The following is an 18695-nucleotide window of genomic DNA, read 5'->3' on the forward strand; positions in this document are numbered from 1 at the left end:
AAATAAGAAAAAACAGAATATTTAAAAAAATCTTTACAGCTAACTTATGTTATTTCATATATCAATATTTTACATTAAAATGTTAGTTCTGAAGCTAAGGAGGACATTGCAGCCAAAGACGTTTCCTTGTCTTGGCTCAGTAATAACAGTGAAAAAAAGTTTGTCTAGGAATACTATTACTAGTTAATTATATAAGTATACTAATTGTATCTAGTCACAACTATTTATGTATCTATTGCAGTGTGCTTAAAAGTGTTAAAAATGTCTAAATAAGCCCTTAACGTTTCCTCAAAAGTAAAAGCAGAAGAGGAGAGTCTAATAAAATTGTGTCCATTGATCGATTGCTCAATTTGTCTCCACCTCTTACACTTCTACGTACCAAATCATATGTATCAATGTCCCCGTCATATTAAGTAAGCAAACTGTTGACTTTAGAGCATGTGACCTTCAACATGACCTTGTCAAGATATTGGTTGAACCTCCCATCCTCTGTTATTTTCAAACACCAACTCTTTCCATGACTTGATTCCATACGGGTCCTTCTGCTGGTCCAGCCAGTAAGTATTAAGTGTAAGGTCCTCTCAAAACATTTACCAGTTAATGCAAAGCTGCAATAGTGTAACTATGAAACACAAAAAATCCTTGGTATTTACTTGGGAAAATCTGGTTAAGATTTGTAGTCAAACAATATGGCCCACATACAACAGAAGTCATTCACCACTATAGCTGAGTTTATTAAATGTTTTGGTTTCAACTTATATAGAACATAGGTACATTTACCAACACTAAATATTGGTGGCCTTGAAATAAGTTGAGTGCTCTACTGGTCATACCTCGGACTCCAAACTAGAGAAATGTGCAGATCCCCTTCTTTTATAAAGGGTTCCACTATGACTTGACCTAGGTTGGCATTCTGGTGAGAAGATGTGTCTGTGACACCTCAAATGGCATCGGCTTAGGTCCTCCAAACTACGGGAGGTGGGATGTATGGGGGCTAAGTCACAAGAGTGGTGATGATGGTGAAGATAAGAGCAATGACCTCCACGTAAGTGCTCCCAGTCCAAGCGCCTTTCAAGCTTTTCATCTGAGCAGCTGAAGAATCTTGGTTCCTTGTGGCAGTGAGGCTGCAGCATTTCTAAACTACTGCAATAACAAGAACCATGGCATGTGGCTGGAAGGTACTCCTTGCTCAACTGACGATATTTGCCTAGCTTATCCACTGACCAGTACCTCATAGGTTTACGAGGTGCAGATGATGCCTGGCGTTCTCTAGATGGGTATGTGCAGAAGTAATTTGGAGAGTACCAACAGTTATGGCCCATTTCTGTTTTTACACATGGAGGCTCTCTCTCGCACACGTCTGAATCAGAATCTGAAAGGTCAGCAAATTTATTTTGACTGACACCCATAACCAGAGGGTGAGAATGGCTCCTGCACATGTGAGAACGATTGGACTTTTTGTGAAGTAGGGGCTGGGACTCCATTTCCATTTCTTCTCGATGATGAGGGCAATCTCTTCCACAACCTCGCTCATCTTCATATGTAAACCTTGTGTGGCCCCCATAGTGGGGTCCATCACATACCTCCACATTTGACTTGTTGGGGCGGTTTGTGCTGGCAGTTGGACCTCCAGCACTATAAACGTCACATTCCATTTCACATGTACCCTTTGTTTGGTAACTGCTTCCCATGTGATCAAATTTTTTCACTGCTGTTTCAGGTGTACGACTTCCCCGTGCTCCACCAGTGGACTTTGGAGTCCGCTCCTTTCCTGTTTGGTAGTTATCATAAAGACCTCTTGAAATCTTTGACCAACCTGATGGTTCTGGAGCATCTTTTTCTCGCACAATGGCAAAATAGGATGGTGGATTTTCCAGAAAGTGTTCTCTTTGCGTTGGTGGTGACATTTGGCATGGTGATATTTTTTTGTCTTTGTTAAATGCTTGCCCAGATTCAACTAAATGATCTGACAGTCCTTCAGGTTCAATGGGGCCATAATATCTGTGAAAGCCATCAGAAAATGTGTTCTTATGTGGATGGCGAGGAGGAGCCACTTTGCTGTTTGGGTCATGGACAGAGCGTGTTGGTGTATACATATCTTTGTAGCAGTTAGGACTCCGAGCATGCCGCCATCTCTCTACTATGCGCCTTTCTCGTGGCAAGAAGTTGGAACATGGTAAAGGTGCAGATGGTGGTGGAGGTGGGGCTACAGAATTTGAAAGTGCTGGTATTCTTTGTGGTGGATAACAATGATTTAAGGTAGGGAGTTGTTGGTCTATAGCCTTTGGATCTTCACCACTGCAGCAGCTGTACATGCCCTGGAAGTTGAAGAAAAATATACAGTCACTTATATGCTTGTTACAAAATTAACATTCAACAAAGGCAGATAGAATTTTTTTTTTTTATTATGCAATTAAGTAAATATAAATGCAATAAAGCCAGAGCTGCGAATGTACTTAAAAAAACGTTTCTGTACCTGGTTTTCTGACATTTCATCAGATATTTACTCTTAGACAGACTTAATGAAAAGGGGCAATCTCAAATGGAAATGCACTTATGCACGTCCATATTTTTTTACTTGCTGTGACATTTCAGTGTAGCAGTTTTCACAGCATACAGTATAAACCAGGGGCGGATCTAGACTTTATGTTTAGGGGGGGCGATTTTGCATAATCACGCCCCTCCTTTGCTCTGATTGGCTGGCCTGTGTTAACCCCGCCTTCCGTCCGCGATTGGCCCCGCCCCTCCCGTTGTGGTCGTCGGCTGGGACCACTCTGATTGGCTGGCCCACATTTAGCCCCACCCCCGCTCACGCTTAGCCCCGCCCCTCCCATTTTAATCGGCGGCTGGGACCTAGCTTTTTGCTGCTAGGGGGGGGCGAATGCCCCCATCGCCCCCCCCTGGATCCGCCACTGGTATAAACACTATAATAGACACTGACTAATTTAGAGGTTTTCTGACAATTTTATTCATTCCACTTCCCCCTTTTCCTTATTCCCACTAATTCATTGTTAAATAAAAAAGATAACACACATTTAATTCTTTCTCTCAACAACTAAGCAAATCACTACTTGCAGTAAAAATAATCAGAAGAAAAATGGCTGCTGGATGTAGGGACTCTCCAAACACACTTTGGGGTATAATTACTAAACTGCAGGTTTGAAAAAGTAGAGATGTAGATGTGGAGAGTATAGCAACCAATTAGATTCTAGCTGTCATTTTGCAAAATGTATAAAATAAATGTTAACTACAATCTGATTGGTTGCTATAAGCAACATCCCCACTTTTTTAAACCCTCAGTTTAGTAAATATACCCCTTTGTTATTTCCGAAGCACAAAACAGTCAATGTAAAAGCAGCTCAGAGACAGACAGAGGGGGCAAGTTGGGCAAGAGTTGGGCAAGAGTGAAAGTACAAATTACGCACCCCAATGTACTCGCTTTGTTAATATTCCCCTTAGAGAGATACATAAAAAATTTAACTAGTTATGGTGAAAGATATTCTGAGAGAATATATTTTTCAAAGTGTATTGTTAACTTGTAGACTTCTTTCGATAAAGATATCCATTGATATGGTTCATTCCCTTGGACATACAGGGCCTCATTTAGTTGTGGATGGAATTCCATTTGCGGGGTGAAAAAAATATGCATTCCCATACTATGCATGCATACCAGAATGTGTTTGTATTTACAGCTGAGCATACCTTGAAATTTTGTGCAGCTATGATAATTTCACCATGAAAGACTTGGGGGTATATTTACTAAACTGCGGGTTTGAAAAAGTGGAGATGTTGCCTATAGCAACCAATCAGATTCTAGCTGTAATTTTATAGAATGTCTTAAATAAATAACTAGAATCTGATTGGTTGCTATAGACAACATCTCCACTTTTTCAAACCCGCAGTTAAATAAATATGCCCCTCAAGTCTCTTGCATCCGGAGAGGTGGAATGTGAGCAAGCTTAAATTGAGTTTAGTAAGGGTTCATGCATGTAAGTGTAGCACTGCTTCTGGAGGTGTGGCCTAATTGACTTGGACTCATCTTCAGATACATTTCTTAGGAGGACATCCTTTGTGGGTCCCGGAGGTCAGGTGTAAAGATTCTCTAATTATAATGACACCAGCAGCACTATTTAGTACTTTATTCAATTGCATCATAGCTATATTATGAACAGTGGCACACATCTATTCTAATTTCTTATCGTTCAGTTGGACTACTACAGAATAGCTGATACCTATTAAACAGGTGCAAAATGATGGGTATGGGGGTGTTTAAATGTATTTAAATACCTTTTATATGAAAATGTTCATATTATGGAATTTATTTTAATGTAGAGTTTAACACATATGTGTATATATATATATATATATATATATATATATATATATATATATATCTTTAGTCATTTATAAATATGGTAATAATTAGACTTTAAAACGCGTACCTGCATCTGCATTTTGGATTATTTAAATATGTGTGTATGTGTGTGTGTCCTCGCTACTTGAATTGTTTACTGAAATATGCAGGATAAAAAATTGCTTGAAAGCAGCTTTCAGTATTAACGGGATATTGACATGGTTAATGACAGTGCTTTTCTTAGTAACAATTTAATAGCAGATGTCTATTTTAGGATTTTGTTACAAAGCCATAATATTGTAGCGTAAAAAAGGCTAATTGTGATGTGCTTATCACCCTCACAGCTGCATATGAAGCACCAAGTACAGCAATTGTCTATAAAGTATCAACTTCATTTTTTGTCATTGTAAAATACAGATCTGCTATTTATAAAGTTAATGAGAATTAATGAATTAATGCGAATAAGAAACATAGATGTGAAAAAAATAGTGTTCTCTCTTTGTATTATTTTAAAAACAAGGCAAACTAGAATTATAACAAGAGTGGTATTATAAACAGAGAGACGAAAAAAAATGAAATTAATGCTTTGTAATGCACTTTTGTTAAATGCATATGGTAGCCGACTATGGCATTATAACAGGCGGTGTTATAAGGAGAAGCACTGGTGAGAACATTAGTTACTGACAGGTATGTACAGTAGCACAGGGCTTTTAAGGAAAAATGATTCTAGATTCGACTACTGCAACCTTCTCTTTACTCGTCTTGCAGCTATACTTAATGCTGCAGCTAGACATCCACTCTCGCCACTCCACATCTGCCTTCCCTCTCAGCCAAGCCTAGCTTCCTGTTCTCTACTGATGAGGATTCTCCAACTCCACTGCTCTCTACACCTCCAAGCTCATCAGTATACATACTCCCAGCAGCCATGTCACTCTAACAGACAAGCAAAGGGTAATCCTGCATTGGATTATTAGGGGTAGGATTGTCCTAGCACACTACCAAGATAATTAATTATGTGCATCAAAATTTAAGTGGGCTCTTTTATTTGTTTAAGAATGCCATTTCACATAGAGGTGCATTTACCACCACAAACCATTTCTACAGGACTCTCACATCACTTCTCTGCGTTGTTGTTAATGTTCAGAACTGCAGTTTGGCTACATGTCTTACGCCTTCCAACTTAAACATGCCTACATAAGGACAGACAAAGGTTGTACTAAGCTAATTCTCTCTGCTTCTATTCACATTCTAATTTTCTGATTGGCTACAGAAAGTTTTAGAAGCCCCTTATAGGGCTTTATTATTACCAGGAAACAAGATAGTTTTTGTTTTGTTTAAACAATAGACATATACAAGAGGTATTTGGTCTCCTGTTTAATGTTATGTATTGAATAATAGTGCATGTTTCTAAGCCGGCAATACAAAAAATAATTGATTACTTTTATGGCTGTAACACAAGGGGTTCTTCAGGAATCTATTTTGGTATTGTGAAATGCAGTGGCAGAGCAGTAGGCATCACATATCGTGTGGCTGTGACCCAGCTCATAGATCCAGACTCAGTGCATTGATTAGGCCACATAACTTGTGTGTCACTCTCGCTACAGCCCTATTAGCAGGGAGCAGAAACCCTGTGAAATGGACCAGTGGAAGTAGAGGAACGAGAATCCTGAGTTTTAGTAACCACCAACTATGCTTTTGGTTAGTTGCTTTCCATATAGGTTATTCTAACAAAACGTGGTTAACCAAGAAGTAACAAGCAGCGCTGAAACAGAAAAAATGGCAGATAATGAACAGGGCAGTGGGACACCACCAGCTAGTTATTACCAGATAAACTCAGGGTCAGGGTTTGAATAGTATATATCAGACATTTAGAGAAATTAAAGATAAGAATACATAATATATTACTTTTTATGACTATGCTAGAGATATGCTTAACAAATCATATTTGTTAATGATATTTTTCTCTAACTAAGTGGAATTGCAATGAGAGAATTTTCCCCAAAAAAAATTGATGAGCATGTAAATTTACAATTTAGTTGAATATACTTTCGTAATTACTAGTCCCTAACTCAGATGGTAAAAATACTATATTCTCACTTTGTTTACAGGATAGATAAGAGATTAGGCGGTGGTAGTCAGTTTCATGATACTGACTACCCCGACAGTGACTACAACGACGTGGGAAATCCGAACACTCATACCCCGACATTAAACAAAAATTGACTTACTATTACACAGATGCACTCATTGACGACCAGATCGGTTCCCGACTGTTGTAAATTACGTCAATTGGAGAAGCGACTACTCTTAAAGTGCCGATGCACGGACCCGAATGTCATTTATTCAATCTAAGTATTATTTTGTAGGGATTAGGTTTAGGGTTAGGGTTAGAGTAAGGTAAACCTTACCGTTACAAGCAGGGTCCGTGTATTGCCACTTTAATATCAGTCGCCTTTTCAATTTACATAATTTACAACAGTTGGGAACATATCCGATCGTCAAACCAGTGCATCTGTGTAATGTTAACTCGATGTTTGTTCCATGTCGGGGTATTATTGTTCAGATTTGCCATGTCGTTCTACTCACTGTCAAATTAGTCAGCCTTGTTAAAGCGTACCACACCCAGCTTAGGTATCTAAGTCAAATCAATCTTACAGTCAAAAAAACATTGTCAGGTTCTGAGCTGTTGGAACCCATTTTTTATAGTAAAGGGTTAACTGAAAGATCCCGCCCTGTTAGGCAGGATCAATTAGCTACAAGGTTCCATAGACACCTTGCGGCTATGTTATCATGCAATGTTGTATGTAAGGATCTTTGCTTACTTTTGCTTGCATCTCAAAGAGGTGCAAGTAAATATGAGCACGATTTTTATTACCATTATTGCTGGCAATGCTCGCAGAAACACAGCCATGAGGCTACTAAGGGACCTCACGGCTAATTGAATAGGACCCTACGATTTAGTACAAGTTTTTGTGGTGATTGTTCTATGTTCAGAATTTCCATTGCTCAATACAACATGCTTCCAGTGCCTTATTCCACAAATTATCTTACAATGGGACTTATACGCTCTCTTCTATGTGGAGAAGCTTTCACATAGGACACCCGTTTATTGGAAGCACTTTTATAAAATCATAGCTAGAATCTGATTAGTTGCTATAGGCAACATCTCCACTTTTCAAACCCGCCGGAAACTCTCAGCTTGATGCATTTACCCACATAGTATAAAATCTCGGCTCATTGAACATAAAAATAAGAACAAAACCTTTGAACCTGATGGCAGCTCTAGACGATAAAAAATCTGATAGTGATTAAAACAGCAGGATAATAAAGCAACAAGAGAGAGGGAATTCACTCCTCAGTTGGCACTTTATTAAGATAAGTGTAACTGCAATGTGTGTTACTATGTGTGGCCCTGGGGTGCATAGTGGGTAATGCATCTCCCCACTTGCACTTTCCCCTGCCCAGGTTAGCTCTTTAGTGTGGGCATGAGTGGACAAAGTTCAAGCGAGTTTTACAGCAAAGCTTGTTAAGTGTGGACACAGGAACTGTAGAGTGGTGATGCAATAGAAGTAACGATACATTGAGCCCAGACCGTATCTCACTTGCAAAATATAATCTCCTTCACTACTTCAGCACAGTACTTAGGTTGCACTAAGAAAACAAGTTCTTTAGCAGTTCTTGTGTTGCAAAAATAACAAGTTACATACTGCATGCTCCTCCTACACAGTTCTTGGGTTACTATCACAGTAGCCAATACAATAGCCTTTACATACCACGTACACAGTTCACGAAACATACTAAGTCATTATTTCTACTTTGCTGTAAATAAAAATGTGGAGTTATAGAAGTAACTTTGAACGAACTACATCTGCGTTTACTCTTGTTTAAGTCAGCACGAAGGTTCACAGAAAACAAAGATATTGTTTTCTAAGCATTGCATATCCAGCATGTCATTGAAAGGATGTACCCCTGGCATAGTTATTAACAGAGGTTACAGAGTTCCCAGGAGTGACAGGTGGAGAAAGCCATCTTGCACATTGACAGCATTTGGTTGAACAGTACAGTACAGCTATGAAATCACGGTCAGTGCTTTCAACCTCTTTACTAAAATTATACATGTTATTATAAGATGCACTTTTAAACGCAGATTGAATTAATAACAGTACTGCTAATAATGTGTCAGATTGTTTTCAAGGCCATTGTTTTTGCCCCTACATGACAGGACCAATATTTTGAGGTCACTAAGCCAAACATGCAAAATGCTTATATTTGTTCATGAGTCATGCACATACCTATTAGGCGCTAAGTGTGCTGACTTCTCCAGCCAATAGCATACCAGGGGGAGGTGCCCTTAAAGGCCCATATATACTTTCCCCAGTGGTTGCTGGGTCTGTTTAGCTTCACAAATCCTCCCCTGCATGCATGTATAATATGTTAGCAACTAATTCATACTGTGCTATCGCTGATTGGCCGCATGTCACTGCCCTCTTCAAAGCACCTTGGCTCTTGTCCCTTCGTGTGGGGGACCCATTGACCTGCTTTGTGCGGGCACGTCATTGTGAGGGGGAGCAGTCACTATGATGCCAGATTTAGCACCAGCCAATCGTAAGGGACTATGCCCTGGTATCAGTGGTAGTGCCTCTGACTGTGCAGTTTGGTTTTGCTATTAGTTGTTAGCGGACTCACAGTTTGCTTTCGCCACCAACATATTAAAATTAAATCAATAAACTGTGACCTATCTTGACAAACTTATAAAGTTATCTGTGTCTTTATTTACTAAGGGTATTAGAGTATAATAATAAACATTGAAAGAGGTTTTGTGCATGGAAGGAGAATCACCATTACACTGTTTATATGTGTGACAGGATGGACCGCCTATGCCACCCTGTCTGTTGTTGCTGGAAACCGGCTGGGCAACTTTGCCTCCGTTCCCTTTCATTATCACAAATGCGCCCTCTAACCGCAGTAGGAGGGGCTTACAAATGCTGCCACCACTGGACTCCTTACTGGTATCCAGTACCGGGTTTCATCTGGGTAACTGACGCTGCTCGTGTACCCTGTTACTGGTGTACCTGGGATGGTACCCCTGACCTCTTCCTATGGATCAGGGTTGCTGTGGTTGGATCCCCCCTGGCCTACCACACTGGCCAAAGCTGCTGGGCAGCGGGCAGAGTGGTGGTACCGGAAAGCTGGGTCCAAATCTCAGAACAGCTGATAACGGATTAGAGTTGGGTCTAATCTGTAGGTCACATGGATAGATAAGTTTCCAAGCAGGTCTCTGAAGCAAGTGATGTTTATTTGCTCACCCTGGTTGAAGGTACCATGGAGCAGGTCAGATGAAACAAGAAGAACAATTTTCAATACAAAACAGTGCTTTTTATACAGTTTTGGACACAGCCTCACAGGGTAAGCCAGCCCCCTGAAGTCTGAGCTATTTTTAGAATCAGGATGCAATTTGTTTACCCAAACATGGATTTACATGCAATGCAAAGCTAACAATATTTACACTTATCTGTGATATCCTAAAACTTGCTGTAATTTCCTGCAATTTGTTTTAGACACAGGAATTCTAACAGCAAATCTAATTAAGCCTTCCTATGCCTTCAGGTGCTGGACCCTCACACATCAAAAGTTCTAATTAACATGAGATTAACATGGGGCCTTTCTTCAGACAGTTGCAGAATACACATTCTCAAAGAAAAGTTATAAAACCCCAAACAAGTCATTTCCCTACCAAAATACACAAAAAACTTACTCAACAAAGGCTTATTGCATCAGGTATATACCTCAGAAATAATGCATTTCCTCTAGCAAAGTTAAAACAAAAAATGTCTTCACCTGGTCTCAAAAATAAAGATATTTAATTTACCAAAATTCACACATTATCAAAACTAAGTACATTTGCAATTATATAAATAAGCGCCCTGCGCTATTTCCTTTAAATAAATTTATTCCATGGGTTATTTATAAGTGATCCAGTCAAAATATGCATTTGAGATGCGTTGGTTTATCTGGGGATAACTTTTCTATATTTTAGTCTATCCAAGCAAATGTATATTGTTGTTTTCGGAAGAAACTCTAATTTGGTACCTAATTGGCAACAATATATATTTTTATGTTATGGGCCTTTTTTAGTAAAAATGACAAAATACAACAAACACATATACATTTTTCATGAATCTTACTAAAACTACTATTAGATACTTGTGTAATCACAAAATTATACCTCAAAATGTAACTGGTTTGTTCACATGACCAAGTTAGTGTTAAGTATATCGATACCAAATATGTGTAGTCAGAAGACAAATATATGTTCGTTTTAACTTTCTTTTGACTTTATATTGTAAAGCATTCGTGTGCACAAATCCTTATGGTGGGAGTAAGTGGGATCCACGTTTGGTATCGTATGTATTTTTATGCTCCATTTTAAATAGTAGTTTAAGCTTCATTGTAGTGTGAGCTGTCTTTTTTAGGAGTTTGATGGTCGACACACAGTAAACTGCCTACATCACTGCTGAGCAAGAATATTTTTCCCTCCCTCCGGGAGATCTCCAAAGCTGTCCCTGTTTTGGGGGCATGACCACGCTAATCACATCATTAGGCCCTGTCCCCTTCTATGCAATACCAATTTCAGCCTATTATAGCAGGGGGTGGGGCCAGGATGACACGATTAGATCTATCCCTCCCACTTCACCAACAAAACAGGTATGATTCGGGAGGTTGCCCTGCTCTCCTGGGAGTTCGGGAGAGCTCCCAAAAATTCTGAAGTCTCCCGGACATTTTGGGAGAGTAGGCAACTATGGGTAAACCCAAGGGGTAAATTTAATATTGTCCGGTCTTGTGTGCGTTATTTTATATATTTTATATTATTTTGCTCCTGATTTTATAGGTAGCCAAAATCCTTTTTTCTTTATGGGGACATTGCTTTTTCACTTTTTCTGGGGTCACTAATATTTGGATTATGATCAATGGGGGCACTGCTATTATATTAAGATTATCCTGATACCAAGGGCCTGGTGTACCAGGAGGGGCCCAGTGCTGTTCAGCATTGGGTCGGTCATCTGTAGGTGTTGATCAACCAAGAGGTTGATCAGCTCCCGTGCCCCCTCCTGATGCTGAATAGGTTTGACCTTTTAAAAAAATGGGAGGTTTGTTTTCCAATTTCTTTCTTTATTTTACGTTCTGACAGGTAAGATAGCTTAAAGCACATGCTTTGCTTTCTTTTTAACCCAGCGTCACTTGGACGGTCTTTGACTGTATTCAGCAGGATTTTGTACAATTGTACATTATGTTATATTATTTTCGGACACTAAAACTGCACATAAACTTCAGCACATTATAATTGAGTCTTTATATTCTGGCCTCATAGTATTTCAAAGTCTAAAAATACCGTATCTGGATGGTATCACTATCAAACCGTTTATCCATTTAAAGCCATTTTTTCTCCACATTCCGACTGCTTTTATGTGGCCAGGATGAAAGTTTTTCATGAAACTGCATAGATGTTATAAATCAGCTCAGAGGCCACAAAAGTATTTCCTTTAGAAGCTGTTTCTGAAGAAGATACTTCTGCAGTCTCAAAGCTTGTGTATTAGGGAACATGTGAAGGGCTTTTAAATAGAAGTTCACAGGTTCTGTAATACATAAGCGTACAAACATTGCAGCAATATCCAGAACCTTTGTTGTTCCTGTTCCACATTATAAGTAATCTAGTTTCACAAATACAGCAATAGTACAATTGTTAACATCAAACATCTTGGAATTTTAAAACCATATAATTGATGTGTCTGCTAATTTTTGCAGCACAGCAAAATAATAATAATAATAATAATAAATCAGATATGATAAACTATGATTAGTAGTTAATACTAACTAGCAAAACTGAAAAGTGCAAGGGAAAAAAGGAGGCTTGGATGCTTGGGATACATTTATCAAGCTGCAGGTTTGAAAAAGTGGAGATGCTGCTTATAGCAACCAATCAGATTCTAGTTATCATTTATTTAGAACATTCTACAAAATAACTGCTAGAATCTGATTGGTTGCTATAGGCAACATCTCCACTTTTTCAAACCTGCAGCTTGATACATTTTTATGAACAATACAGAAAGGATTTGGGCATGGACAAGTGGAGGTAAAAGCTGCACTTGTCAGCCACTGCACTGCTGGGCAGTGCTTGCAAAACAATGATGGATACAGCCCTCCTGGGGCCTTCACTATTACTATGGAGGTATGCCATCAAATGTGTCTGAAGGAGAAGACGTATTTACTGAAGCCAGTGCATGGTTTGATGAGCAGTTAGTGGTTAAAACACACCAAGATAAACATCTAAAATGTTAGAATTTTGATTTTAATCAGATGAGATTGAGAACGTATAAATCTTTCACCAAGTGGGGATTGATGAGAGGAGTAGAGAAACAGTGGGATGAACTAAAAATGCAATATTAAATGCAGCAGAGCTTTGTGCCAGCTATGTTAGTAAAATGAAAGCCAATATGAATCTCTGCGGAAGCAGCAGCTGTAAGGGCTAAGAAAGTTGCGTATAATAAATTGTATGGAAGAGACTTAAGACACAATAAACTGTGCTAAAGGACAGAAAAGACTAAGCAGACAGTACATATGGTGACCAACTATCTTAAGATGTGTTAGTGAAATGACTAGTTGAGTAAACAACAAGAAAAAGAGTAAGGTAAAGAGGGGTGTTAGGAAAGAAATAAAATGCAGACTCCAAAATAATTATTTTTGCTCTATTTTACTGTTGAAAAAACACAAGCAAAACGATTTGCTCTTGTACTGTAGACACAATTATATTGAATGCATTAGAAGGTTTTTATTGGAATCTAGAAATTAAAAGTAGATACTGAGTAGATAATGAGTCCAGATGGTGCAAAAAACATTTCTATGTAAGATTATGAGCATTTTAGTCATGTGAAACTTAAAGGACAAGTACACTTTTGGTGGAAATGTTACTAATTAATTATATATTATATACAGTAAAGAGGAGTTGTCCTGGCTTTATAATGAAATGATATGGAAGTTGTTCCACAAAGCTCTATTGAGAGCTATGAATTGCTTTGCAGTGTGCCCGTTTTGCATGTAGATCAAACTAGTTCAATATCAAGCTATCCGGCTTGGACACCCCGTTATGCTCTACATGGGGAGGATATTCAACTGACGACAATTGAAGTTGTCCTTTAAGCTGGCCACGCACATGCATATTGGGTTAACTAATTTGGTCATTTTGACAAACTGGTTGATCATTGTTGTCAGGTGCCGCTCAGCGCCTGCCTGTCCTTCCGCATAGCGCGTCTGGTTGCCTAGCAACCAGTCGCATCACTTCCGCCTCCGCTCGGCCGCCCGGCTACAGATTAGAAAGCGTTCCCGTTGCCAGGCAACGGGACGCTGCATGTAGGTAGCGCTACGGCGCTAATGTATGACAAGCGCTACGACTATGACAGCAGGTGCTGAGGCTCATTGGCTAGCAGCACTATTTAAGCCTCTCTGGATCCCACCTTCTGTGCCAGAGTTTCAGGTCCTCCTGTCCTCCAGCGTTCCCAGTGTATTCATGTGATTACCTATCTCCTGACCTTTTGCCTGCCTCCTGATTATTGTCGTTTGCCTGTGACCCTCGTGACCTGGATTGCCTGACTACCCTTTTGGATCCCCCCTTTTGTACCTCACTGCCAGAACGCTACCGACCCGGCTTGACTTACCACCTCTTCGGATTCTCTTGTGTACCTGCATTGCCCGCACCATTGCTGAACCGGCCTGTCTGACATTTCTCTCGTGCTTTGCTATATGACTTGTGGAAGGACCGTGACCTGCGTGTTCCCTGCAGCTGAGTCCATACCTCCTTGCGGGGGTCCCTGGTGAACACCAGGGGCATGTTAGACTCCGCACCTTCCTCCGAGTAGTGCCAACGATAGCAGGTACGCTATACTCAGTCGTGACAATTGTACTGTGTGGGGCCTCGTCATGCCAGTTCAGATTTCATCTGGCATGAAGAAAAAGCAGATCAGCTAAAGGCCTCATCAGCCCCTGTGAGAACAAACATCTGACCCTGAGTGGAGACGAGGACAGAGTGCCCAGATGCACATTGTGATCTGTTCACACCTTAACTGCTTATACAATGTAATATAGATTACATATGGCTAGCACTTCTGCCTCACAGCACTGGGATCATGAGTTCAATTCCTTATCTGTTTGGAGTTAGTATGTTCTCCCCGTGTTCCCATGGGTTTCCTCCGGGTGCTCCGGTTTCCTCCCACACTCCCAAAAACATACTAGTAGGTTAATTGACTGCTAAATTGACCCTAGTCTGTGTGTGTGTTAGGGAATTTAGACTGTAAGCTCCAATGGGACAGGGACTAATGTGAGTGAATTCTCCGTACAGCGCTGCGGAATTATTGGAGCTATATAAATAACTGATGATGATAGTGTGTTGTCACAATGGAACCTGCTTTATTTTGTACAATACATTGCTTTTTACTATTATTTGACTTCCATCATTACCTTATGTACCTAGTACTGCACTACATCACATTTAAGCTTTCATAACACTGCATTCCTCCACTCATCCATATTGCGCCTAGGATCCCATTTATTGCGTGTTCACCATTAGGGGTTTGGGACATTTCCTCTCTCTTTATTCCCTAAGCAGACCCAATTTACTCACAACTAGGGAAGCACGGATTGTCAACTAGAATTTTTGTCTCGGTCTGTCTGCATGTGTGTATGTTAGATAATTCAGACTGTAAGCTTCAATGGGGCAGGGACTGATGTGAGTGAGTTCTCTGTACAGCGCTGCGGAATTAGTGGCGCTATATAAATAGCCAATGATGATAGGCTGCCCTAATCATGCAAAATCGCAATCTATGTGAGCAATTTTACACCCATAAGAGTTCATTCACTAACTTTGCAATTAGGTGCAAAATTTATACTAATATATAGAAACCAAATGGACACTTCGTTTTATTGTGTAACTGGTATGCAACAGGTAACATAGATATACATACTATACAGGGATTTTATTTCATTTATTATTTATATTTATGCACGGCATCAACATCTGTGAAATGGACTGTAATCTCAATAAGGTAATACTTGTGGTTAGATAAGAGAACTGTATGTAGTAAGCATAGCGTAATGTTGCTATAAGCCTACAGTAGAATCTGACCTCATTGCCTGTTCTCTCATATGTTCTGTCTAGTCCTAGCCAAGCTACAATTACACCATACCCCTTACCTCTAACTTTACTCATATTGCTTGTCTGAAGGTCCTGCACCCAATATATTATATTCCGAGAAGAATGCTGCACCTCAATACAATTCCCTGCAGAACTCTGGGAGATTTTAAAGGGACTCTGAAGAACAGAAGATAATTATTGTTACCTCTCTTGAGCTCTCTAAGAAGTCCAACTACCATCATAACAAAAATTACATAAAGTCATACAACAATCATATTTATACATTCATTCCACAATGTTCAGATTATAAAAATACAAAGGGAAAATAAAATTGTTTTGTTTTGTCTTTCAACAAGTTATACAAAAATGTGCATCATTATTTTTTATTCTCCAACATTACCCACAAAAGAGCTATATCAAATGCTTGGAGACTTATAAAGAAATGTATTAATGTGATGGAATATCAACCAGCAAGTTGCAATGCATCAAAATATAAAACAAAGCATGAATGATATAAATGCAGATTACAGAAGAAGCAGTAATGAGCATGTCAAAAAGTAAATCAGTGGAACAACCAGCAAGATGCTCTAGTGCCGTAGTGCCGAGACAAGGTGCTTTGGCATGCTAGACAATGATTTTAATGCTTGCCCAATGATCTCTACCACCCTCACATACAAATGACAGATTTACAAGGTGTCTCATTGTAAATCCTTGTGGCTCAGGTCTTATCCTTCTGCATGTTCAAATGAACAACAATTAATATAACAAGGAATGTAAAATCAGCAGTCCTGACACTAAAAGCCTTGCACTTTTGGCTATTACAGAAATATGCAATTCTGAACCCACATCACTAAGGCAGCTGCAATTACCAACAACTCCTTGAACCAAGCTTTGTTATATAGAAAGCAGCAGAAAAGCTTTTTCTGTATTTGGAGCAACATGCTTAATATAGTAATATATACACACATATATATATATATATATATATATATATATATATATATATATATATATATATATATATATATATATTATATATATATATATATATATATATATATATATATATACACACACACACATGTATATATATATGTATACACATATACATATATATATATATATATATATATATATATATATATATATATATATATATACACATGTATATACCTATATACATATATATATACACACACAAAAGTTTTGCAATAAGTGTTCCTAAATTATGTTTTCTCAGAAGTTGATTGCAGTTACTTCGAATCAAGACACCCCAACCAGCAAAGGCATAATCTGTAAATGGAAATATACCAGGAACTCATAGGGGTATATTTACTAAACTGAGGGTTTGAAAAACTGTAGATGTTGCCTATAGCAACCAATCAGATTATAGCTGTCATTTTGTAGAATGTACTAAATAAATGATAACTAGAATATGATTGGTTGCTTTAGGCAAAATCTCCACTTTTTGAAACTCGCAGCTTGATAAATGTTCCCCATAGTGTATTACTACTAAACGTCATGTTTTCCAATATAAACTGCGTACAATTAAGAAATGAAATAAGGCTTATCTGTAATTAGAAATCCTCATAGGCCAGTCTTTAATTAGGCCCAAATCCAATCAATAAGTTTGTGGCTCAACGTAATAGAAATGATTGGAATCTAACGTTCACTTTTAAAACAAGTGTCACTTCTATTGACTTTCTAGATTTAATTTTAGGGGTTGAGACATCTAGTAATATTTAAATCAAAACTTATTTTAAGAAAATGTCTAGCATGCAAACAGTTTGTTCTGTCTAATAGTTGTCATCTGGATCGATGGACGGCAAATTTTCCGTATTCTCATGTTTTTAAATAATTTTAGGTTTTTATTCAACAGTTTTTGAAACACAGGTTTGTAGCTAGGTGATAATAAGGGTATGTTGGAAACAGCAATTGAAATGGATTCTCATGTTATTAGGAATAATTTATTATAGCCTAAAGGTGATAATAGTAGTCGGGACTCTGAGTAACCATAATTTCTTTATTACTGGGTATAATAACAATCATAAAAGAATTGATCAAACTCTTAAAAAGCATTGGAGTTTCCTGTTACGTGATCCCATCTAAGGTTCCCATTTACCCTATAGTTATATATAGAAGATAATAAATAAATAAATAATTTAAAATCGACATTGGCACTGACTTTATTGAGAAAAGAGTTTCTGATGAATCGACCAATGCCATATCTGGTCATTTTTTGTCACATGTCAAAAATGGATGTTATCCATTCTAATGTTGCAATGTTTGTAAACATATGGATAAGAGAAATGACCTCCTTTACAAAAAAGGGTAAGGAGTACAAAATTAAAAGTTGCATTACTCGTAATTCCACTTTTATTATTTATATAATTAGGTGTAGTTGTAAGTTGATTTATATAGGGAAAACAAAAAGGGTGTTGTAGATATAGGAACATCTACGTAATATAAAAAATAATGTTGTAGTCCATAATCTTCCTAGACACTTTAGAGTTGTTCACAACAGCAATGTAGATTCATTCATCTTTAAGATCACTGAACAAATAACCATTAGTTATAGAGGGGGTAATAGGGAATTACAACTCTCTAAAAAGGAGCCCTTCTGTTTCTATGATATGGACTCTCTGGTTCCAGCAGGATTGAATGAGAGTTTTGATAAAGCTTCTTTTCTGGGTTGCTAGTTTTTGGACCACAGATATATTCTCATTGATCATCCATGATACAGTATATCTGTAACCCATCATTTCTTCTTCTCTTTTTCTTTCTTTCTCTCTTTCATTTTTTTATTTTTTAAAAATGTTTAAAATTTTTAATAGAATTTTATTTCTGCAATGGCTGAATGTTATGTAATTTATTTATTAGGGATTGCATGTATTTTTTGTTTTGACGATACAAATTATGGGTTTGTGATCATGTATTAAGTAAGAAATTGTTTTATTAACTGCTAAAATCATGTTTAATTTAGATATGTGATGTTGATCTGAAAATCGTCTTGTGAGGTGTTTTATATTCGTATTTAATCGTTTTATTGATTCTGCATTTGGGTATATTTACGATGGTGGTGGCCATTTTATTGGTGAAATTGGCTTTACTTTTTATTGGTGGTTTCCATCTTGTTGGCGGGATTCACTAATTATAGTT

At 38.2% G+C, this 18695-nt stretch overlaps 1 protein-coding gene across 6 annotated transcripts in view; it reads right to left on the reverse strand.

Moving 5' to 3' along the window:
- Positions 1-713: 713 nt before the first annotated feature.
- The window catches only part of GRIN2D (glutamate ionotropic receptor NMDA type subunit 2D), a 557401-nt gene continuing 539419 nt past the window's right edge, over positions 714-18695 (reverse strand). For all 6 annotated transcript variants that reach the window (XM_075191487.1, XM_075191484.1, XM_075191483.1 and 3 more), the window contains one exon: positions 714-2318. In XM_075191487.1, coding sequence (XP_075047588.1) covers positions 828-2318 — 1491 coding nt within the window. In that variant the 3' untranslated portion in view covers positions 714-827. The remainder of the gene's footprint in view (positions 2319-18695) is intronic.

This window comes from Mixophyes fleayi, chromosome 11 (genome assembly GCF_038048845.1).
Source record: "Mixophyes fleayi isolate aMixFle1 chromosome 11, aMixFle1.hap1, whole genome shotgun sequence".
NCBI classification, from domain to species: domain Eukaryota; kingdom Metazoa; phylum Chordata; class Amphibia; order Anura; family Limnodynastidae; genus Mixophyes; species Mixophyes fleayi.